Genomic DNA, 25309 nt, shown 5'->3' with positions numbered 1-25309 from the left:
AACAAAAACTTTGAGTTCAGTGATATTCAAAACATGGAAGAAAAATGGAAAGTATTGCTCGCTCTCTCTCCCCTACTCCCCCCTTCACACACACACACACACCCCTCTAGCTAATAAAGGCAGAATTAAGCTGGAATTAGAAAACACCCATATTACAACTGTTTGATAACTGATTTAAAGAATCATCACTGGCTGTTTAAGCAACTGAGATGAGGAAAAGGATCGTATAGACTCACAGGTTGCTTCTTAAATTATAAAGTGAGAAAGTATCCCACAAAGGAAAGACTTGATAGATACCACTTTAAACAAATTTAGCATCACCAACAATAAAACTACACCACATGCATCCTGATAATGTGTGAATGAGCAAAACTCATGTCTAATCATGAAAGAGAATGAGAAACACTGTACAAGCCCATTTACTTGTACCGTTACAAAATAGTAGTACCAGAAAGGATGCCAGGCCTGTGGTACAGGCCTGTATTCTTAGCTACTCCAGAGGCTGAGGCAGAAAGATTGAGCTCAAGGCTTGGCTGAGCTACACTTAGTTCAAGACCAGTCCAGGCAACTTAGTGAGACGTTATCTCAAAATTAAAAAATAAAGAGAGGGCTGGGGTGTAGCCCAGAGTACTTGCCTATTATGCTGAGGCCCTGAGTTCAAGCCTTAGCACCACACAAAAGAACAGCAATTTCTCTAGAGGACAGGATGAAAGGAGACTAAACCCAATGGATGAGTCTTCTCTATAGTCACAATAAAAATGAAACAAAGATATAAGGATACATAGGGAACAAGGATTATATATTAGATGTTACTGAATAAGCATTGAATTTCAAGGGTGTGATAATGATGTGGTGACTATGTAAGAGAAAGCCTTTATCCACAGGAAACATATGGTGACTGCTTAGGGCCAAAGCACCATGATGATTCAAATTTACTTTCAACAGGCTCAGGGGAAAAAAGGAAAATATTAAAACTGTAACAAAGGTGATAAAGCAGATGTAATAAAATACAAATATGGTGCAGTAAAGAGACATGGATATTTATTCTACTATCTATATTCTCAGTTTCCTCGGGCACTGAAAAATTTCAAAATACATTCAGTTTAACATACAAGGTAATCCTTGTCTGACAAATATGCTAAATAATAAACTGTAACACTTATTTTAACCACCCTCCCATGAAAGTCTTTCCTATCACAGCTATCAAGCTGTGAGGTGGACCTCCACTACTCATGGCCAGTGTCCACAATGGGACTCCTACCCTTTCCCTCAAAATTGTTGCAATTACCCATGAAATTAACAAATCAGTAAAACACCTACAAAAAGCAGTCACCTATCATTGGAAGACCTTTAACCTTCTGGTTTTAAAATAATTTATTTCATAGATCTGTTTTAATTTCATGTCTCAGAGCATACATTATTTAACCAAGAGGTGCTGGACAGAGATTGTAAAAAGGGAGAAAACATTTAGGATAAGAAAACAGCTCAGTCCCACTAGATTTGGCCCTGCCTTGTAAAGTCTTTCTAGGATAAATTTCTACTATACTTCTTTTGTGCTTACAAAAAACATTAACTTCTGAACTTCCAATGCTGTAAATAAAATTTTTTTACAGTTTAGTAGTATGCATTCAATTGACACACAAGGCAACCAAATAAATTCTGTCATCAACATCACATAATGTGTATTTCCTGCCACTGCACTAACATTAAACTAAACTTCAAACCACAGAAACATTGTGACTAACATTCAAAAGGCAAGCTGCAGGATACTCGAAGCTTGTTAAGGACAAATTGCACATGGTTAAGATGGGACATCGTCTGACAACGGTTGTTGTTGTGCATATGGCTGCTTTTTCTTATACGAAGGCCAACGGCAAACAGGGCAACAGTGTCGGCCCCCAGCCAACCACATAACAATGCAATTCTGGTGAAACACATGACCACAAGGCAACCCCATTAGCAAACATCCATTTTCAAAATTTTCAAGGCAAACAACACATTCAGTACAGTGCAGTGTACCAGCAGGCCAAGTTAACCAGTCCGGTTCCATATCTTCATTAGTGTTATGTGATCCATATGACCTCCCCTTCCTTTCACATGGGCTGGTCTGACAATATTTATTGGCACATGAACAAGCCCCAGCATCACAGCGGCTCGCTCTTCCTGGAGAACTGTGAACTATGCTTTGTTTATCTTCAAATACATCCTTATTATTAAAAGTGTCCATGTTGTCACTATCTGAGTCATTTTCAGTGTCTTGAGAACTCTCTGACAATTCTTCTTCAGACTGCACCCCAAGACATTTAAACCGCCACATTGGTAAGTTTTTAATATAATCAGTTGGTATCAGAGGGTGGAGCCAAAGGTCAGGGAAAGCTAACCGTTCCAAGAATAAGTCAGGATCTTCGTCCCAGTCAGATTCTACAGGAAAGTTCTGAAGAGAAGCAATCGGGTGGAAGAGGTAGCTGGTGTACCAGTCCCACAGACTTGATAACCATTCCAAATTATTCGCATTGACTTCATCATTGCTGCTGCGCCGTCTCTTCTTCTCAAAGTAATCAATTAGCAAACCATGTCCAAGGTATGTACTGAGAAACAGGGCTGGGTGTGAAGAATAAAACATCCAGTCTGCCCTTACCCAAGAAGCCAGTGTGGTTGTATTAGAATATCGCAACAATCTTAAGCTATATTCATAAAAGCTATCTAAGTAAGGGAGCTGTAGAAAGCCCAACACAGGTAGCCAGGAAATAATTAACAGGGAATTGTATGTCCCTAAAGTGCTTATGAGAACCACAAATCGCTTGATGGTTGCTCCTTGTGTAATAAATAAGTCCATCCAAGCCATAAGATTAACTAGAACCAAACTCAAAACAAACAGATCATTTACTTCAGGCTGTAATGAGCGCAAAAAAGAATCCATGGCCTGAAGGGATATAAATTCACCTGTGTGGTTTCCGTATCTGTAAATTCCTTCAGGAGTTCTAAGTATGTATGACGGCATGTTATAAACACCAATATCTGTCATATAACTCCTGTTGTCCCAGTTTTCCACATTAACAAAAATAAACTCAACTCTTCCAGTAAATTTTATACTTAATGCAGAGAAGAAAGCTGGGGGTTGGTCAAGCTTGGCAAATAGGTATATTTTTATCCAGTACTGATCACTTTTATTCCATTCTTCTTTCAAATGCTCAACATTATATATAGTTTTGATCCGAGAAGCTGCATGGGCAGTTATCCATTTAAAAATGTGCTCTACTTCAATCTTGCGTCCACTGTACTCTTTAAGCATGACTTTCCCTTTAGATGTACTTGTCTGTGGGACAGACATAATGAGTGTGGAACGGACCCAGCCTCTTCTCCTGCAGTACCTGTAAGAGAGTAAACTGTAGTCAACAGCGAGGCTATTGCACAGCTTACAACCTAACAGTCTTCTTTAGGCCTGAAAGGGCCCCTTGTACTCTCTTCTCACAGAACCTTTAAATAACCAGAGAGAGGCCAACACTTGGCAACCGTGCCAGAACAAGCAAGCTTATTGTAGTCTGCTCTGAATTTCTGTTTCTAGGAAAAGAAAAGGTTGTATAAAGTATACCTAAAAGCATTTCTGGGCCAAGGAATCAGCAAATACTTTAGCATCTCTCATGTGTCACTGCATTACATGCTAAGAACCAAAGGTAATGGGAAGTAATTTCTGTTCATATAGAATTAAAAAATCCTATAAAGGACTCAAAACCACTATGAAAGATCAAAGAAAGGGGATATCACCAGGGGTTTGAGCAAAGGAAGACCTCAAGAAAGGTTTGGAAAATGAACCAGATCTTGAAAGATGGTTAGGAATTAGGTGGAGACAGAGAAGGATAAATGTTCCGCCGTACTGAGGGCCTAAGGTGGTGCAGTCTTGGAAAGAAGCCCGCCTTACCATTTCTCAATTAAGCACTACCACAAGCCTGATACCCACAGTGCACTAGCTAGTACAAAGTCATCTTTCCATAAGCCAATCCAAAAGAGAGCTGCTCCAAGTTCCACAGGTAACTTTCTTCTCTCTTTAACGAAGACTGTGAAAAAAGGCTTAAGACTTAGGAAACAAAGACAGGAAGTATACAGACAAAGAGATCTGGCCCAAGAATGAGCCTCGTTTCCCAGAGGAGTGAACGCAGAGGAGCATAAGTACAATCACCTCTTGTTTACATTTTCTGAAGACACAGGAGACTCACTCCTTTTGGTATCCAGTAAGTTCCTGCGACATTTGTCCCTTTTGAAAAACTAGGTGAGGAGAAATACTAAAAGGGAAATAGCTGTTGCAATACTAGGGATAGAAGTTAACTGGAGACATTTTCCTTTATTTTATTTTTTTTTAAATTACTCTTTGCCCCAAACCTGCCATGTGGAATTTTATGATACACAACATTTATCTTGATAAAGGGTTAAAAAAAAAAATCTACCATGTGGCTGTTTTGTTACAGACTTGAAAATAGGTTTCACTTGAGTTCTTATGTTGCTACTCAGAATACTGATAAAAGTCAAAGATGCTACATTTTATTTACTAAGCACACATTCATATTTTATTAGGGTTAATAAATAAATATGTTACACATTCATAGGATCACAGAGGAAAGTCTAGTTATGTGGTCTATGCTTTATAATGGTAACGACTAATTGATCTCAGGAATACTGTGGTATAATTTAAGGTAAATGAAGATGGTATGTTGTCTTTCAGAGAGCAGGATGATGAGGACTCTGGGAAGCTATCTCAGTAACTCTGAATCACAGATCCTGACTCTCTGCTTCTTACTGCGTTGATTCACTCCCTGAACAATGCAGATTCCATTAACATGAAATGGCTTGAAAAAAGACATGTGTCAAAAATTATTTCTATACCTTAACAATATGGTTATCCAATGCAAAATAATTCAGTAAGAATCTAGCCGGGCGGTGGTGGCGCACGCCTTTAATCCCAGCACTCGGGAGGCAGAGCCAGGCGGATCTCTGTGAGTTCGAGGCCAGCCTGGGCTACCAAGTGAGTTCCAGGAAAGGTGCAAAGCTACACAGAGAAACCCTGTCTCGAAAAACCAAAAAAAAAAAGAATCTCGTTTTACCCTCCCCAAACACAGCAGGTAAAATGCATGCAGACGACAGCTTCCTTCAGATCATATCTAAGGAGCTGTGGGGGCTAACTGCAACATACTTATGATGACACATATGCATGTGTGTGTTTATGTGCATCACATGTGTGCGGGTGCCCTCGGAGCAGAATATAATCAGACAGTTGTAAGCCATCTAGGTGCTTGAGACCTGAACCCAGGTCCCCTGCAAGAGCAGAAAAACATTGTTAATTGCTGAACCATCTCCCCAGCCCCACATCTCTACCCTTGGTCATTTTTTTTTTTATCTTCTCTCCTATAACTACATTCATTTCTGATTTGTGTCATAAACCAAATGACAATCTTTATGACAGAAAGTCTTTCTTTGTAAAACAGGCAAGGTTTTAGTTTATTCATTTCTTCCTTTTATGTTTTCAGTTCAGAACTGATATTTTTAAGTTTCTTTTTGTTAGAATAATATTCTAACAAAAGAAAATTCCCTATGTTATAGCTTTCAAATTAAATCATGTTTTCCAAGTTTGGATAATAATCTCTAACACTTATAAACACTGGGTTACTAATATACATTTCTCTAAATACTAATCTAAAGGTATCCAAATGAAGACCATACTACATGCATACATTGTTTTTAGGAATTTTATATTACCATGTATCAGCATAAAACCCTTTACACATCCAATTCAAAAAGAACTTTTTAAAGGTCAGAATAAATTCAATGATAGTATCAGGAAAACATTCTTCAGGGTTTTTTGTTTTGCAACAGCATTTCACTACATGGGTTGGCTTAGAACTTGAAATCCTCCTGTTTCTACCTCCCACTGGGAATACAGGCACATACCACTTTGCCCAGTTTATTAGTCAGTTCTTTTGGCTATATAAAAAATGTTTTGTTGTGTTTAGTTTTTTACCAGTGCCCACACTGGGTGGCTCACAGCTGCCTATTACTCCAGATCCAGGAGAACACCATCTTCTGAACTCCAACGCCACCTGCACTCATACATGCATATATACTCCTCTACACAATATACACATAATCTAAATTCTTTAAATTAAAAAAATGGAATAACAAGACAAGAATTAATGTAAAAACAGACTAATACTGAAGAAGATGACAAACTAAATCACCCCATGTAAGAAGATGTGAAGAAAAATGAAACAGTGATGGGTAGAAAAGTTAGAAAGGACATGTTTGATTAAATAAAATGATAAATCTGACTTTGACGTTAGGGAGAAGGGCACGCCTAGGGATAGTTGTAGAGCAGCTGCAAAGTGACTAAGAAAATGCAAACTGAATGTCAGAAGAATGAGAGTGGTAGTGTATGCCTGTAAGCCTAGCCCATGACTGAGGAGGACTACAGTGAGTTCAAAGCCAGTTTGAGCTATAGATGAGAATAGTTATGTCATGTAACACGAAGTCTAATTTGGTCTTTTTAATAAAAAACCTGCAGCCAGATTTTGGGCTAAATCTGAAAGATCAGAGAGACAAACGAACAAGCCACTGCCACGTCTTACCTCTAAGACTCCTCAACCTGAAAAGACAGAGTTCCTGTCTCCTCATGCCTTATATAATTTTCTCCGCCCTGCCATATTACTTCCTTCTTAGTGCTGGGATTAAAGGAGTGTGTGCTTCCCAAGCAAAGGCATGAGATCTCAAGTGCTGGGATTAAAGGTGTGTGCCACCACTGCCTGGCTCTGTTTCTCTCCTAGACTGAGTCAACCTCATGTAGTCCAGGGTGGCTTTGAACTCACAGAGATCCAGATGGATCTCTGCCTCCAGAGTGCTAGGATTAAAGGTTTGTGCCACCACTGCTTGGCCTCTATGTTTAATCTAGTGGCTTGTTCTGTCCTCTGATCTTCAGGCCAATTTTATTAGGGTAGACAATAGATCACTACAATGTCATCCACAGCTATCTGGAAGAGAACACTGAAGCAAAAGGACTACAGACAATTCCAAGGGATCTCTCAGAAAGTCAGCAAACACCAGTTATGCAAAATACAAACATTTTGGTAACGAGCAGCACACTAACCATATAATTAGTTTTCAGTTCGGGCAGGTTTCTGGTAGTACTGTCTTTATTAAGCAAGAAGGTCTCTGGTCAGGGTTCAAACTCTGGATTTCTTACTGCACTCACCTGGGATCACTGGAACAGTTGAAAGTGCCTGTCCGTATCCCAAATCTTGACACCTTTTTAACCATTTTCTCCCAGTGAATTTTACCCACCAAAGGACTTCTGTCATTTGCTATGACCTATTTCCCAAAGGAGAGAGAAAGAGGGAAAAAAGGTGAAACTTTAATTAGTTAAACCCAACCATTCATATCTATAACATAAGTCCTCTTTTGATAAAGACTTTCTCTTTCTAGTTCTGGTTTAACTGAATCATCTCATTATTACTGCAGTTCTTTTTTTAATTGATTATTATTCAGTGTATATGTGCATGAGGGCTACAGCACCCTTGTGGAGACCAGAGGACAACCATGGCAGTCAGTTCTCTACTTCTACTGTGTGGGTTCTGGGGATTGAACTCAAGCCACCAGGCCTGTGCGGCAGCAGCTTTACCTGCTCAGCCCCCTTACTGGCTCTCACAGAAGTTAGAACTGTCCAACCAGAAAAGAAACACAAGTGCAGTGTGTTACATCCCAGGCTCTAGCAGTAACAGGAGTCAAAAGCCTGTGAAAAAACTCGCCATATTCTCTACCACGTGACCTACTCTCTAGAATTATGCTATACAGACAGAAAATGGCCCTGAAGTCAATTTCTCCTTGAAAATAATTTTTTAGAAATCCAAATAAAGCTTATAAAAATTATCACATGTGGACTTAACAAGTTCAAATTTCACATTTTTCAATGTCCAGTTTAGCCAAGAATCAAACACATGTTTTCTATTAAGTTATGCTTTAACTAAATCAATGGTACTCACAGGTCTTTCCCCTCAGCAACCATGAAAGGCTCCAGGAAAAGGAACAGCCACAATGAAATTAACAATTTTAAACTTCCACATCAACTGTGCAAACAGTTCTCAAACACAATCAGGTCTGAGAGAAACACATTATTTTGTTTTTATTACCCTCCCACCTTTTCTTAAAATTATGAAACAGATTATTTTTTTAAATAAAGGAAAAAAATTCTAAATTGACTTTCAAGATATTAATAGCTTCTCTATTAATGTCAGTTTAGTAGTTAAACATCTCTTCTCTTTATCCCTAAATCCTCCTGACTTAATGGAGGCAGAGTTTCACTGAAGATACCAGTAAAATTTTTTTAAAATATAAAAGTAATAAAATACAATTCATTGGAAAGCCAAAAAATGTCTAAAGTTTTCATGAAACTAAATTTAAATCCAGCATTTATAGGCCTAAGCTATTTTCATAACTGCCATCTTTACCAACACAATTCAATTTAAAATTACTCTAGGGCCTCGAATCTTTCTGGCAGGAAGAATCATTTTCATATTCAAAAATCCTCCAGGAAGTAAAGCTCCAGGTATGTGTGTGAACTGAGTACGAGCAATCAACTCCCTGGGAGAGGCAAGGGGTGGTACAGTTACCTCCTCTGTGGCCTTTCTCTTGGGAAGTCTAAAATGTCAGGGGCATCACAGGTCGTGGGCATGTGGAACTGAAAATGAATTTCCTCTTTGCGCTACCAGGTCACCCCAGTAACTCCTACAATGTCGTTGATACTGCTGTTCTAACACTTATGGAGATGTTCATGTATGTGTTAACATCATGTAACATACATTTGATACTCAACATGTGCATGCAAACTAGAGAATTAAGTAAATAGTTTTGATAGTGCTTTTAATGAAAGTACTGGTCTTACTGAGGGAGACATGAGTTCACACATTCTCAGATGACTGAGAACAGGGTTTTAGATATAGGCGTTTTAAGGAGGTTCACGTTAATCACATTACCGAAGATGCTAATTACCCTTTTCTCTGGTCCCAAAGTATATTGCAAAGGTTCACCTGGAGAATCAGGGCAGTCAAGCATGGTATGCTTCCTGCTCCTTTTTTTCTTGTGGTGGTAGTTCAGGAGGTGGAACACAGGACACTAAGGGCATAGTAGGCAAATGCTCCACCACTCAGTCACATACCCAGCCACAAAGCAAGCGGTATTTTTCTTCCTGTTACTTCTCAAGAGTTAATAGTAGTTCTTTTGCTCATGGAGCCGAGGAACCTGAATGCACTTCTCAGAGCTCAGGAGAGAAGAATCTGTGTAAGTATACAGTACACGCTCTTGTTCTTTGTGCTCTCTCTTACTCTGTTCTTTGCACTCTCCTTCTCCATTCCTCTTTTCTCTCTCTTTTAAAATAACTCTTTCCCAACATTTTCCTACTTCTTGACTAAAGCTATAAAACAACCCAGGCACTTTAAGCCTGTGTTGGCAGTAACATTACTTCAAGGAGCTAAGAGGTGGCCTCTGTCAGTGTACACACAGCTCCAAGTCTCAGGGCATCTTTGAGTGAAGACCCAACTGTTCACTGTGGAAGAACCTTGCAAACTCATGACAAGCATTCCTGTGTTAGGAATGAGAGGGCTGTTCCCAGGCACCTCCAGGGCTGGCAGGAAAAGCAGAAGCAAGTGAGGAGAGCTGGGCACACAGTTGATGAGCTCCATGACAGTGCTCAACCCTGGGGCCTTATTTACACAGCAATCTGTTCTAGCATCTGCTCTGGAAGAGTTTAAGGATCCCCAACGGAGAGAGCGAGCTGTACAAAAAAGTGAAGTCATCTAAGCTCTTCATGAAACCCTTTTAAACGATTCTGTCACTGTAGCTACACAATTAGAAATTACTTTGTTAAAATCCTGTATAGTTATGTTAGTGAACTCAAAGTTTTGCAAACATTAACTTTGAAGGAGGTTGAATGAGCACTATAAAAAGGGTAGTGTTGCCGGGCGGTGGTGGCGCACGCCTTTAATCCCAGCACTCGGGAGGCAGAGCCAGGCGGATCTCTGTGAGTTCGAGGCCAGCCTGGGCTACCAAGTGAGTTCCAGGAAAGGCACAAAGCTACACAGAGAAACCCTGTCTCGAAAAACCAAAAAAAAAAAAAAAGGGGGGTAGTGTTTTCACGAAATAACTCATCTGGCTCAATTAATGGCAAAACCAAAATCTTCTAAGCCTGTCACTACCACATCACATTAGTAGGAGCCCCTCTGACTTACAGCTTATGTCCTGTAAGCATGCACGATCTGGAGTGGCATCCACGCTGCTGGTCTCATTACATGGGGAAGAGAGATTTCTCAGAAACTCTAGGAAGAGGCTGCATTCTCTATGGAGAATATTTCCAGATACAAGAACAAATATGGACCAAGTACAGCTTGAATTCCAAGCCTGAAAGAGACCTAGCATCGCAGGCTAAATGTGAGGCAATCTTTCCATTCCTAGATGATCTGGGTGCTACTAATTAAACATCTGAGTTGAACTAAACTATTTCAGCTTTCTGCAGATGGTTCTACTTCTTATTATAAAGAGTCTCTAAAGGAATTTATTTTATAGCCAAAGTTCCTTCCCCAGCAACCTGTGTCATCCTGAATGTTTTCTGAGTAAACAGAATAAATGGCATCTTGCTATGTAATTGCACACCAATCCTCTCAATCACTTAGATAGAAAGATGCCTAATTTACAAATTTACTTTTGTTTTTTAAGAGAAGGGATTTATTTCTGATCAGAACATTTGGTACATCCTTGTTAATCCCCACAAATAGAGTCATAATTAAATAATAACAATTCCTTGGAATGAGAGTGGTGTGTTGACATTTTCTACATTTCTCAATCTTTTAGTAGGGGTCTAGTTTCAAAATTGTAAAATATGTCACCTATATAAAATAAAAAATCAGAGTCAGTGATGGACAAAAGCTGAAACTGAATAGCACACTTTAATTAACTAATTTTAAGTACTCACCCTGTTATCATTTCTCTAACTTCTGGCTAAAATCAAGTGTAGTATTCTCACTGGCTTACTTTATGGGTAAACCCAAAACCTTTTTCAGCAACATAAAACACAAGTGGCTTGCTTGTATTCTGCTTATAGTTTGCTCTGTAGTAGCCCATTAAAGGGATAAATAAATTAGAGTGGCCCTAAACAAAACTCTTATCTAAGAGCAAAGATAAACAAGTTTAAAATCAGCTTCCAGCCAAATAGGAAATGCATTAACATAATACTTCAGTAAATAGTGTCCAAAGCTTTGCTGTCCTTTTAGTCATGAAATATTTTTCACTGCTGTGCAGCTCCAGTGACTTTCAACTCATGAAGTGGGACATCCAGTAGGGAACAAACAGCTATATCTCTTTGGAATCACGACAAAAGCCAAAACAGAGACATAAAAATGTCAGAGGGCAAGTCCCTAAAGGCCAGCCCTCTGCACCTTTTCCATTTCAAAAGCCTGTCCACCTTGCCATTTGTCTCTCTAACCAGCAATACTTTGAAACAAAATAATCATCTTCTATTTTTGGTGCCAAGGAGACTGGCCAGTGGTGGACTCAAAGAATCCACAAAACTGGGAAATAAATGGCTAATGAGAGACAGGAGCTTAGATTAGGGACAAAGCAGGAAATTGTAACTTTGTGTAACAACTGTACCACAGCCACAAAGAAAGGACTTGATTCTGTGTGCATTACATTGGTAAAGATGTCACATGGATTTTGCTACCTTTAAAAATGAAAATTACTTCTTGTGATGGTTGGTGGAAGGAGAGAACCAACTCCTACAAGTTGTCCTCTGATCTCAATACATACAAAAAGACAGATGTAAATTTAAAAAGTGGGGAAAGGCAGGGGACGAGATGGCTTAGTGGGTAAAAGCCTTTGTCTGGCAAGCTTGGTGCCCTGAGTTTGATTCCCAGAACCCACATGAAGGTAGAAGGAGAGAATCAACTCCAGAGTTGTCCTCTGGCTGTCACACATGTACTAGAGTGGGCATACCCTCCCACACATCACACATGCACACATACGATGATGACGACAGTCATGATGATGACGTCAGTGTAGGGTTTAAAAGAGGAGGTGAGTGGAGCACCAGCACTCGTCTCTCTCTGCTCCCTGACTGCGGAGGAAACGTAACTCGCCACCCACACTGCTGCCGCCATGCTTTCCCCGTCATGGTGGCTATATCCTCCTCACACTGGGAGCCAAAACAACCCCTCCGTTCTTAAACTGCTGTCGTCAGGTGTTCGGTCCCAGCACCAGGAAGGTATTACAGCTCTGTTCTCCACATGTGCTCAAGTGTAGAGGAGACACAGGGAATCCAGCTCCACAAGCTGAAGATGGAAGTGGCCAGAATCAATGCAGTTCAGTCAATGAAAATAGTCCTCATTAAAAAAAAATGGTAAAGAGCAAACAACCGAGCCAGCTTCTTTCCAAATACATAAAATGGAAGACTAGCATGATAGCTGACACCTATAATTCAGCACTCAGAAAGGTGAGGCCGAAGACTGCTAATGCTTGGACTACAAAGTTGAGAACCTGCCTCAAAACAGACAACAACAACAGAAAACAAAAACAGAAGCAGAAAAGAACCATAATTCAAACTGTAGAAAATGTATTCCTGAAAGCTACCTGTCACAGAAGACTGGATTAATTTGATCTGGAAGAAGAACACAACCAACCAAGAGAGCACTCCCTTCTGTTTCTAGCAGATACTTTAAAAATTTTAAGTATAGTTTAAAACACTAAACAAATCAAAACCCCAAAATAACTCTGAAGCTTAAAGGAGGTGCCCGGCCAATAGGCTCAGCTGGTCAGCTCCCTGTGCCAAGGGCAGGGTATCAGGCTGGTCGGCTCCCAGTGCCAAGGGCAGGGTCTCAGGCTGGTCGGCTCCCCGTGCCAAGGGCAGGGTCTCAGGCTGGTCGGCTCCCCGTGCCAAGGGCAGGGTCTCAGGCTGGTCGGCTCCCCGTGCCAAGGGCAGGGTCTCAGGCTGGTCGGCTCCCCGTGCCAAGGGCAGGGTCTCAGGCTGGTCGGCTCCCCGTGCCAAGGGCAGGGTCTCAGGCTGGTCGGCTCCCCGTGCCAAGGGCAGGGTCGCAGGCTGGTCGGCTCCCCGTGCCAAGGGCAGGGTCGCAGGCTTACTTTTCTCAGCTGTCAATGCTGACCAGACAGACTAGCCATCTGACAGATGTCAGTCACTGGCCACAAAGAACAAAGCCAGACACTGGAAATCAGTGCAAATTTTGAGCATCACTGGAAAAACTGTGTCCTACTACACTTTTTCTTTATGAAGAAACCCATATAAACACATTCACCTTTCTTAGGAGGTACTTTTCAACTGTGAATACATGCTTTTAAAATACTCTGGGAGAAGGTAATGTAGAGACTAGAAGCTATAATGGCATAATGTTATATTTACACCATCACTTATTACTCACTTTGTTCAATGGCCATCTTGTAAAAAAATTCCTCATTATTCTATCTCTTTAGTCTGCTTCTTTTTCTTCTTAGAATTTTCAGCTTACTGGTTGTATTAAATACTAATTTACTTGGTGTCTGATTCTCACAGCTGGAATGTGAGCTGTCTGAACATAGCCCTGGGTATCTTCCTGTTATATCTCCAGGTCCTAGAACAGGGCCTGGCATAGCCAGTTATGAATAGGTTAATTCTATCATATATTAAGGGATTTAATCCATACATATCTTTAGTTAAGACATCAAAAAATAGGTAACTGGGGCTGGAAAGATGGGTCAGTGGGTAAGAGTACTGGCTGCTCTACCTGAGGACCTAGTTTTGATTCCCAGTACCACATGGCAGTTAACAACCATCTGTAAGTCTAGTTCCAGGGGTTCTGACACCCTCTCTGGCTTCTGTGGGCACCAGGCACGGACATAGTGCCTAGACATAAATGGGGCAAAACACCCATACACATAAAATAATCTTTTATATAATAAAAGTGAAGACTATGCTGCTAACCAGTTAACCATATCTATCTATCATTTACAGGCAGGATCCTGGATTTCAAAGCAATCCCCAGGCCCTTGTCCTGGTTCTTCTGAGTTCCACAGGTGCACAGTGCCTTCTTCACCATACATTTGCGGAGAATCAATTCACGGGAGTGATAAACATTTAGGCCATGAATACACAGTGATGGGTCTGGCTATTCAAGTCTATCTTGTTAGAGATCTAAAATTATCAAAACCAATAAACCTTCCTTGGCCAGACTATTAGAAATAAGTACTGGGGGAAAGAAATAGAATAACATTTTTAAAGCTTTAAAAGAGATAGCCGATTTTTTTTTCTTTCAATAATGGACATCACATTCAGTGCTTCATGCATGCTAAGCAAATGTTCTACCACTGAGCTATATCCTCGACCCTTTCACCGTATTTCTTAAATCAATGAACTAAGACAGAAATAAACTAGAATTGACTGGATCGTGAACAGACTAAATCCAGACCCTCTCAGGTTCTACCTCTGATTATCAGAAGGTAAAAAGTCAGCGCAGTAGAAATGTACTATAAAGGAAAGGCTGGGGTATCCAGTGAAATCTCCACACAATTACCAAAGCTCACCCTTTCAGCACAGTGGATGGCAGCGTCATTCCATCCTCTTTAAATGTGCGTGTACTTGAGGCCAGACACAGAGAAAACCTACTTGTTTCCAGTCCCATTGCAAGCCATGACAACACTGGGTCTCCAATTAAGGTTTCTGAATTCAAAACTTATTTTAAAACCAAATCTTGCAGTCTTTGTTCTCAGAAAGTAACATGAAGAAGCTATTTGAATTTTCATACCCTAAATCAAAATTTGTCACCAGCAAAGTGAAAGAAAGGTCAAATGCACTGAGAAAACAGGAGGGTATCTGTATGAACTGCCAATGGGTAAATAAAAACTAGTCTGAAAAAAGAAAAACCATCAGAGGATCTGAGATCTGATCCTAGTTCAAGTCCCAGGACCTTGAGCAAAACAGTTCACATCTTAGGGCTTCAGAAAGGTTAGTCTGACAGGACTTCTGAGGCTCAGCCATCCACACTCCATTCTTAATGTTGGCCATATTCACGCTTCTAGTCTACTTGTTGTGTTACTGTAAGTGAATACAGATTTTAAAATTAAACTGAGCAATATTTAGGATGACATTACATGCTCAATATCACATAATTATTCTAATTTACATGGTTACAGTAATGTTAATGTGCATCCACTTACCCTAAACCATGCCATGAAAAGCATGAAAGATAATTTTTAAGGCCCTTTACAGCTTGAAATTTCTAATATACTAATTAAATCTCACAGTTTTGATATCATAAAAACTATCTCATCACCATAAACAAAATAATGCATGCTCCCCAGTACAGCTAAGTTGTCTACTTAGCTGAGATGTTGATTCTGTGCTGGTTTGCAGAGCTGCCTTTCAAAGTGGGCTACTTTGCTAACGCAGAGATTTCTTTACCTTACTTTAGTGTTCTTCCCTCATATACTAAAGTTATGTGGACTAATGAACTCAAAACCAGAGTTAAAAGAAACATAAAAATAGTGCACACGGCTAAACAAAAGGAATACACGTAGGCTGGAGAGATGGCTCACGGCTAAGGTCAGTGGCGACAGCCAGGTGATGGTAGCGCATGCCTTTAGTCTCAGCACTCGGGAAGCCGGTGGATCTCTGTGAGTTTGAGGCCAGTCTGGTCTACAGAGCAAGTTCCAGGACAGGCTCCAAAGCTACAGAGAAACCCTGTCTCAAAAAAGCAAAAACAGTGGCAGGTCTTCAATTCCCAGCACCCACATGGCAGTTCACACAACTGTCTGTAGTTCCAGTTCCAGGGGATCTGACACCCTCACACAGACATGAAAGCAAAACACCAGTGCATAAAACAAAGGGGACACACACACACGTTTCTATACATTTCTTTTTGCTGATTCTCAAAACAACTCCCTTTCTTCAGTCTTTCCTATTCTACTCTTGAATTTTCACTTTTTTTTTTTTTTTCAAAGACAGGGTCTCATGTATCCTTGGATGACTTTGAACTCACTAAGCAGCTAAGGAAGACCTTGAACTTCTGAGTCTCCTGCCTCTACCTCCAGAGTGCTGGGGTTTAGAGCACCATGCCTGGTCTAAGTGGTGCTAGGGGCTGAAGGCAGGGCATCATGCACAGTAGTACATTACCAACGGAGCCGCATCTCCTGCCCTAATTTTCATTATTACTGCTTTGACAAACCCTGTGAGAACTGAGTTTTGCCTAGGAAGCATGACAACAGCAGCGTTACTCGGGTGGTAAACACTATTTTGGTGTGAATACAGTTCTCAAGTATTATCGCTCTTTCTACCTGAACAAGCCAGATGCCATCTTTTGTGTCTTCCACAAGCTCATAGAAGTGCATTTCACCACTGAAATTGGTACTAGAAACAGACTCAGATGCCTCTTCTTCCTTGAGAGCAGAATAGAGTTCACCCTCCATCAAGTCACCTGAAGGAAACAAAAAACTGTAAGATTTCAAAAATCTCATGTTCCCAACTTCAATGATTAATTCCATTTTCTATCATGAAAAACCACACTATTATATGTTCATTCTATGGAAAAAGGAACAGCACCTAAATAAAAGGTTCATACATCAGCAAAGAGTGAAGAGACAAAAACCCATCTCTTACAGTTCTAATGGGGTCATCATATAGCTTGTTAGTACATTACCAAATTACACCAGTCCAAAAATCAAACTAGTAATCATTTAATTTTACATAAGCCTGTGCAGGTTTCACATTTTTCAACAGCCTAGTTTATGTGTTCTGACTCAAAAGATCTAGAAGTGGGTTCACAGAACTTGCCATCAGCCTGCTTAAAATAGCAACAAGATTTTCATGTGAGTGGAAGATAGAATGTTTATCTGTCAGAACAAACCCCACATTCATACACAACTTTACAATTTTTTTTTTTTTTGGTTTTTTGAGACAGGGTTTCTCTGTGTAGCTTTGCGCCTTTCCTGGGACTCACTTGGTAGCCCAGGCTGGCCTCGAACTCACAGAGATCCGCCTGGCTCTGCCTCCCGAGTGCTGGGATTAAAGGCGTGCGCCACCATCGCCCGGCATGTTTTACAGTTAGATTGCTATACCAAGACTTTTGTTGTTGTTGTTATGCTGTAATATGTGGATTCCTTGTACATTTCATATGACAACAATTATAGGCTCAAAAGGTAGCAAAATACCTAACCTAAAGCTCAAATGGGAAAAGGCATGATCAAATAACTGTATGAGATAATAACTTTTACTTTGGTCAACCCACTTCCCTCCCTCAACAACCAATGGCAGCATAAGCCAGGCAGCAAACAGAGGTAATAACAATACACAAGTTGAAAAATGTAGCCCTTATGCAAAGGATCCCTTCCCTCTACCCCATTGGTGAGATGAGTTCTATAACCCTTATGCTATAAATCCACAAGTGTTGGACTGCTATAGTTTGTATTCTTGCCTATTACACTATGGGTCTAGCTAGTACTACATAAGAAAAGAATTATCCTTAAAAGGCCCAGCTAACAGATATACGAATACTATCTAAACAGAGACATTTTTCTTTGTACAGCAGTGAAACAAATTAACTGTATTTCCCTACCCAATTCTAAAACCCCAAATGAATGGCTACTGGAAATACATTACTTAAGTCATTAAATATTCTTTCAGCACTATTTCAATCCTCTTCCTCAACCCCATTAAGTGACGCAGGGATGCCTGTGACACATGACAAGAAATGTACACATTCAAAATTCCCTAATAAAAACTGTAATCCCGCAAGAAAATATGAATTCCAAATAAGGCCGACAGTCATACCGAATGCTCACTGCATATAAATTTTAAAGAGAAAATGTGCAACTTGTACACCTTACACATACTTAAACACCTAATTTACATGTAAATTGTAGGTCCACGTGCCTCTTTGTTACTATTTTAATGATGTTTTACCCTCCCATGGCTAGTTTTTACTATGAAAACAGATGCTGCTATTTACAGATACATTTTGGAGTTTTTCCTCTCCCTACATTTTAATCAATTTCAAATGGCGTTGCTGAATTCTGAGACAAATCATTCAATTTAACCATTTTTTAAAAAGCTGCATTTTCAAACTGTCATTTCCAAAGAACCTTTGAAACACACCAATACATCCACTAGCCCCCTTTTCAAAACCCGGATTTACATATTCGTAGAAAATGTGGTCAAAGAAGACCTGGCAAGCTCTCCGGAGCAGTCTCCTTGACCATTCCGGGGACCTCCTCATTCCAGGGAGTGGGGTGGGGGGTTAGAGCCGGGACAGCCAGGGCGACCTCGGGGAGCCCGGCACTTGCCTGACTTCTCCACCAGCTCCCGGACATCTTTCTTCTCGGGCAACCCGGAGTAGCCCAAACCTCGACACTCCAGAATGGTCTTCAGCTTCTTAAAGCTCAATGCCACCGGATCCACCAGCTGGGTAGCAAAGATGCCAGTCTCATACCACACAATGGCCTCAAAAAACCTGGCCAGGACGAACAGGACCAGGAAATACAGGAGCAAGAAAAACAGCTTCAGCCACATCTTCGGCCTCTTGGCGTCGCCGGGAGCCCGGGACGCCGTGGACAGGGGAGGGGGGGGTCGAGTGCGGGCCGACGCAGCGCAGCCTGGACGAGGGCAGCTCGGGCGCGCGGCGGTGGCGGTCACCGGCGGGCCATCCCCGCGGGGAGGCAGGTGGATCGCGGCGTGCGTGCGTGCGTGCGTGCGGCCGGCCGGCGAGGGGACCGGCGGGGCACGGGCGCCGCTGCTGTCCTTGCGGTCAAGAGCTGAGGAAGGGAGAAGGGGGGACGCTCAAAAGCACCCCACCCATCGAGCAGCGGACGGCGGGGAGCGGGCAGGAGCCAACCAGGGGTGACCCCGGAGGCGAGGCCCGAGCCCGCGGCGGCTCCGAGACACTGCGGGCGGGCGGGCGGAGGGCGGTTGGGGCCGGGTTGCGTGGCCGCGGTCGGGAGGGCGCGGCGCTCGGCTGGGCCAGGCCCGGGGCCCGGCGCGCCCGGAGCGGGGAGGAACGGGCGCCGCAGTGCCGCGCCGAGCGCCCAGGCTTCAGGCCCCGGCGGCCGCCCAGGCCCGGCAGGGGCTCCAGGTTCCCAGGCGGCGCCTCTTAGGCCCGTGGCCCGCGAGGGGGCGTCGCGGCGGCTCCTGCAGAGGAGGATCCAGAGCGCGAGGCGACCGTCGTGAAGGGGGGAAAAAAAAAAATAATAATAACGCTAGGCCCGGACGCCGCTCTCCCGGACGGCTTCCTGTCAGCTGCGTCGCTGCGCGGCGCCCAGCCCCGTGCGGATCCGCCGCGCCAACCGCGGCCGCCGTCCCGCCGCCTCCACAGGCCGCAGCCGCCGCCCCCGGAGCACTGGACCGGCTGCAGCCCCGGCCCTAGTCAAGACATAACAACTGACGTCGGCATCGGGGCGGGGCCTCGGGAGGGGCGGGGCCAGAAGCTGCAGGATGCCGCCGTGGGAGAGGGAGAGGGGCTGCCGCCGCGGCTGGAAAGGCTGGCGGATGTCGCCTAGGGTAGTTAGTGTGCGCTGGCGGTCCCACCCCTCTTATCTGCAGATGTTTAGTCATTGATTTCAGCCCCGGGATTGGACATTGGACCCTGCGGCACTGTGCAAGAGTGTACTGTGTGTGAAAATAAAGGCAGCCAAGGATCTTCTTTTTGTTTTGTTTTCAGACAGTCTCGTTTTTTTGTAGTCCTGGCTGGCCTGGAACCACTCTGTAGACCAAGCTGGCCTCGGAACTCAACAGCGATCTCCTGCCTTGGCTGGAACGCTGGGATTGAAGATGTGTACCACCACGCCCACCCCAAATCATCATGATCTGTAAAAATTGGAGCCTGTGTTTTAAGTCGAGTCCCCCTGAAATGGGGACTTTTTTTTTTTTTGGCACAACTGGCTCGAGGTGCTTGAGGTGAAACTCCAAGAACAGTTCTTTGTCTACCTTTGCGTTAGAACGTGGTTTTCACACGTGTGTTGGACGAGGCTTAGCCAAAAAAGAATGTTAGCATACGACCTAGTTGTGACTAACTGTTACAGTGTCCTCCTCAGGGTATTAAAAAGTAGACACGGAGGCCCTGAGTTCTCAGGACAAAAGTTGTTAGGTGAGGATAGGTCCGGGTGCAAAGGTCTGTGTGTTTTAGCCAGCCAGAGGAGCTTATATAAAACGAGTTTGACAGACAAGCACAAGGTACCTGGTTCCGGGTTTATTTAACTCTAGCAGAGCCGTACTCTTTATTTAAATTTCTGTGTCAGTTGAGGGAGAGCATAGTTGGATTCATGAACTGAACAAGGCTTCCATGAATGCCTTGATCAGGAAAACAAGCTGGAATTCTCGGGGAAATGTTAGCCAGCATTCAAAACCACAGTTGGATTTATGAACTGAACAAGAAGCTTTCCATAAACTCCTTGAACAAGTAGGAATTCCAGGGGAGATGCTAGCCAACATGCAAAACCATAAACAACCCTAAACTAGGGGTGGAAATTTTAGGGAGAGAGTGTGACCCTCAATCCAAGAGCAAATGAGCCATGGAAAGCAAAGAATGGACCATGAGAATGTAGCCAAAGAATGGTACCTTTACAATGCAGTTAACAAGGGCATTTCAGTGTCCAGCTAGTGGAGGCGTTAGGAGGGAACAGGACCAGGGGGTGTAGGAATGCACAGTTTCACTCTTCTGTCTTGACTAGCTTCAGTGCGGTTTTGTTTCCAGGGCAGCAGACCATGTAGGAGATTGTATTAAACAGTTCACTCTGACGGGCTTGAGTCTGTAATTTCTGCATCCTTGATTTCATGGTAGCACTGTTACCTGGTGGCATTGCTAGCCAAATCTAAACACATAAATGATATCCCTTGCCTCAAAGGAATGCATTTTAGTAACAATAGATTGACACAGAGTCAATAATAAAAAAGAGGTTAGGAAAAGTTGAGAAGATGAGCTGAGGACAGAGATTGAAAGTGAAAAAATAAATCATGTGGGAGAGGCTAGAACAAAAGAGATTAAAGAACAACTTTGACTCTCATTTGTTTGCTTGCCTCAATTCCCAGCCCTTTGCCTTGTTGCCCTCAGTGGTTTAACCCTTAGGAAAGACAGACACCGATGAAAGTAGACTTATGTTGGCTGGATAAGGGCATATGAATGCACATCCTCTATTGGTAGAGGTGGACAACCTCCTAGGTAATCTATAATGTGTGTTATAAGATCCCACAAATGTGTGCTCTTTGGTACAGGAATCTTCCTTCAGGGAAATTATCTTGAGGAAATTATGGTATTGGACACAGATGCGAAGATGTGTGTTGTGGAATATAGTTGACGATGTGTTACATTCATTTATGCTGTGGAATATTTGTTTAATGATGTAAAGATGTGTTGCATTCTTTTATGTTGCATTTATTTAACTCTGTAAGGCTGTTCTACTTTGCCTGTCTAAAACACCTGATTGGTCTAATAAAGAGCTGAACGGTCAATAGCAAGGCAAGAGAGGGATAGGTGGGGCTGGCAGGCGGAGAGAATAAATAAGAGGAGAAATCTGGGAAGAGGAGATTGAGGATTGAGAAAAGGAGAGAGGATGCCAGGGGCCAGCCACCCAGCCACATAGCCAGCTATGGAGTAAGAAATAAGAAAGGGAGCCGGGCGGTGGTGGCGCACGCCTTTAATCCCAGCACTCGGGAGGCAGAGCCAGGCGGATCTCTGTGAGTTCGAGGCCAGCCTGGGCTACCAAGTGAGTTCCAGGAAAGGCGCAAAGCTACACAGAGAAACCCTGTCTCGAAAAACCAAAAAAAAAAAAAAAAAAAAAAAAAAAGAAATAAGAAAGGTATACAGAATAGACAAAAATAAAAGCCCAGAGGCAAAAGATAGACAGGATAATTTAAGTTAAGAAAAGAGCAAAGAGTCAAAACAAAAGAAAACAACAACAACAAAAAAACCAACAACACAACTACAGATGTGTATAACATTTTACTTTAAGGGCAGAGTTAATAAAAAGAAAAACTCACACGTGATGATTGATCTTCACAGCTGAATTTGGAATCACCTACAAAACAGCTCTGGGTGTGGGTGTGAGGGAGCTTCCCCAGAGGTTTAACTGAGGAAAGAAACCCCACCCTGAAGGTGGCACCATTCCAACCGCTGTGGTCCTGAATGGAATAAACGGAAAAAAGAAAGAAGCCAGTTGAGGGTCTGAATTCATTACTCTGTTTCTTGGCTGTGGACGTAAGCAGACACCTCAAGCTCCCACTTCCATGTTTTTCCCACCATGATAAACTGTACCTCCTGAAACTGTGAGCCAAAAGAAACCCCCTCTGCCTTGAGTTGATTTTTTTCTCACAGCAATGAAAAATTAACAAAAAATGAGCATGGGTCAAATACAATAATACAAATCACTTTAAAAAAATTTTTTAAATTATATATATAGTATTCTGCCTGCATGTATGTGTGCAGGCCAGAAGAAGGCATCAGATCTCATTATAGATGGTTGTAAGCCACCATGTGGTTGCTGGGAATTGAACTCAGGACCTCTGGAAAAGCAGCCAGTGCTCTTAACCTCTGAGCCATCTCTCCAGGCCTACAAATTACTTTTATACAGCTACTAGAAAGAAAAGGTAGTCAAGTGGTTATAGACATGGACTACTGTCCAAAATAGTGTTTACTAAAAACAAACAAACAAACAAACCAGGTAACTCAGAAGAGTACATGACACTCCTAATTTTAGATTTGAATTAGAAAGGGGCTTGGGAGGTGGCTCAGGGGCTAATGTGCTGGCTGACCAGGCATGAGAACCTGAGTTTGGATCCCCAGAATCCATGTAAAAGTATGCGCCTAGAACGCTAGGGCTGAGGGCTGGAGATGGGAGTTCCAGATCTATGACAAGCCAGTCTATCCAATTAGTGAGCTCCAGGTTCAGTGAGACACCCTGTCTCAAAAAATAGAGCCAGACATGGTGTGGCATACACTTTTAATTCCAGAACTTGGGAGGCAGAGGCAGGTGAATCTCTGTAAGTTTACAGCCAGCCTGGTCTACATAGCAAATTTCAGACTACCCAGGACTATATAGTTCGACCCTATGTAAAAAAATAACAATAATAAATATTAAGATAGAGATAGAGGGGAACACCCTAAGTTGGCCTCTGGCCTCCACTTGCACACAGATGCATACACACACACACACACACACACACACACACACACACACACGTACATACACGGCATTCTCTAAAATGTCAATTGTATTTATTGTTTTTTAAAAATTGTTTAAAAGTTTTATTTTTCGTTTTACATATCAACCACAGTTCGGCCTCCCCCCCCCTCCTCTCACTCACGCTCTGCCTTTCCCCAATCTGCCCCCCCCTCCACTCCTTAGACTCCACAGGGAGTCAACAAAGTCTGGCATATCAAGTTGAAGCAGGACCAAGCCCCTCCCCCATATCAAGGCTGAGCAAGGTATCCCTCCATAGGGAGTGGGCTCCAAAAAGCCAGTTCATGTGCTAGGGATAAATCCTGGCCGCACTACCAGTGGTCCCACAAACTGCCCAAGCCACACAACTGTCACCCACACTCAAAGGGCCTAGTTTGGTCCCATACAGGTTCCCCAGCTGTCAGTGAGCTCCCACTAGCTCGGGTCAGCTGTCTCTGTGGGTTTCCCCATCATGATCTGGACCCCTCTTGCTCATATAATCCCTCCTCCCTCTCTTCTACTGGACTCTAGGAGCTCCCCTTAGTACTTAGCTGTGGATCTCTGCATCTGCTTCCATCAGTTACTGGATGAACTCTCTATGATGACAGGATATTCACCAGTCTGATTACAAGGGAAGGCCAATTCAGGCACCCTCTCCACTGTTGCTCGGAGTCTTAGTCATCCTTGTGGATTCCTGGGAATTTCCCTAGCACGGTTTCTCCCTAACTCCATAACAGCTCCCTCTGTCAAGACATCTCTTTTCTTGCTCTCCCTCTGTCCCTCCCCATCTATTTACTATTTATGTGACCCTGGGATTCAGATGTTTTTCCCTTTTGTCCTTTATCATTTTTTTCTTAATTTACTAAAACTTTCTTATAAAGGACTTGCAAATAAAAAATGCAGCAAGCCGGGCGGTGGTGGCGCACGCCTTTAATCCCAGCACTCGGGAGGCAGAGCCAGGCGGATCTCTGTGAGTTCGAGGCCAGCCTGGGCTACCAAGTGAGTTCCAGGAGAGGCGCAAAGCTACACAGAGAAACCCTGTCTCGAAAAACCAAAAAAAAAAAAAAAAATGCAGCAAAATTTACTGGATCCAAAGTCTGCACACCCCAGTGGCTTTCTGTACAGTTAGAACAGCCATTCTGAAGCTGGAGCTCTGACTCTATTTTTTTTTTTCTTAAGGAAATTATGTATCACTTTTCTTCTTAAATTTTATTTATTTATTTTTTTTCTTTGTTTGGTTAGTTTCTTGGGGTTGCCCTGGCTGTCCTGGAACTCACTCTGTAGACCAGGCTGGCCTTGAACTCACAGAGATCCGCCTGCCTCTGCCTCCTGAGTGCTGGGATCAAAGGCATGCACCACCATCTTCCCACTTTTCTAATATTACAGCGTGATTTTGGAGACCAGCTACCAGAATGTCTCTATTTGAAGATTTAGCAGGAACAATTTATTCTTTGGACTCCAAGGGCCAGTGGGTGAGATAGGAGGGCTGTCCTCACCCAAGTGGGATTTTAGTTTCCCCTAAACCTAGCTGGGCATGTGCTCAGTTCCTGTGATGCTGGGATAGCAGAGTGCCACAGACTATGTAATTTATGATGAACAGAAATTTATCTGGATCACAGTACTGGAGGCTGGGAAATACAGAACTTAAAGAGAGCCTTCCTGCTGCAGTACCCCTTGATGAAGATGGGGGCGGGAGGTAGATGAACTCCTTTACATAACAAGCACTATTAAAAGTTTTCAGTTCATAGCCATGTGTGCTTAGGATCCCAGCACTAGGCCAGCCTGGGCTACACAGTGACTCCCAGGCCAGCCTGGGTTACATAATCAGACTCTATTACTAAAACAAAAGAACAATGAAAAGTTCACCTTTCAACACAGTGGAGTTTGGGTTTAACTTTTCAACACATGAAGCTTGGGTACACATCCAATCCATAGCACAAACTAATGAGTTCCTCCTTCAAAATGATGTTTGAGTGAATCACCATTTTGCATAATCTCTTCTATTACCTAGGCTATTAATCTGGGTTCTTGGTTTTACATCTTAAATTCTGCTCATTTGTGGGATCACTTAAATGCCTCATGATTTAATACTGTCACA

General features: G+C 42.6%; 1 protein-coding gene across 1 annotated transcript; it reads right to left on the bottom strand.

Annotated features, from left to right (window-relative positions):
• Positions 1–1019: 1019 nt before the first annotated feature.
• Positions 1020–19003, bottom strand: Rnf103 (ring finger protein 103). Its single transcript, XM_052722038.1, has 4 exons — positions 18349–19003; positions 16345–16484; positions 7235–7350; positions 1020–3371 (listed from the first exon to the last, which is right to left on the bottom strand). The coding sequence occupies exons 1-4, from the start codon at positions 18572–18574 to the stop codon at positions 1802–1804; spliced, it is 2052 nt and encodes a 683-aa protein (XP_052577998.1). The 5' UTR covers positions 18575–19003; the 3' UTR covers positions 1020–1801.
• Positions 19004–25309: the final 6306 nt, after the last annotated feature.

This window comes from Peromyscus californicus, unplaced genomic scaffold (assembly GCF_007827085.1).
Source record: "Peromyscus californicus insignis strain IS unplaced genomic scaffold, ASM782708v3 Scaffold_6__1_contigs__length_162567912, whole genome shotgun sequence".
NCBI lineage: Eukaryota > Metazoa > Chordata > Mammalia > Rodentia > Cricetidae > Peromyscus > Peromyscus californicus.
This window is presented reverse-complemented; position numbering and strand designations above follow the sequence as displayed.

Bases quoted from the DNA above. Each gene is read 5' to 3' on its own strand.
- Rnf103 (XM_052722038.1), bottom strand. From the start codon at position 18,574: ATGTGGCTGAAGCTGTTTTTCTTGCTCCTGTATTTCCTGGTCCTGTTC. The intron at 16,485-18,348 runs GCAAGTGCCGGG...TGTTTCCTTCAG, and splicing joins GGAGCTGGTGGAGAAGTCAG to GTGACTTGATGGAGGGTGAA. The intron at 3,372-7,234 runs GTGAGTGCAGTA...ACTCTCTTACAG, and splicing joins AACTGTTCCAGTGATCCCAG to GTACTGCAGGAGAAGAGGCT.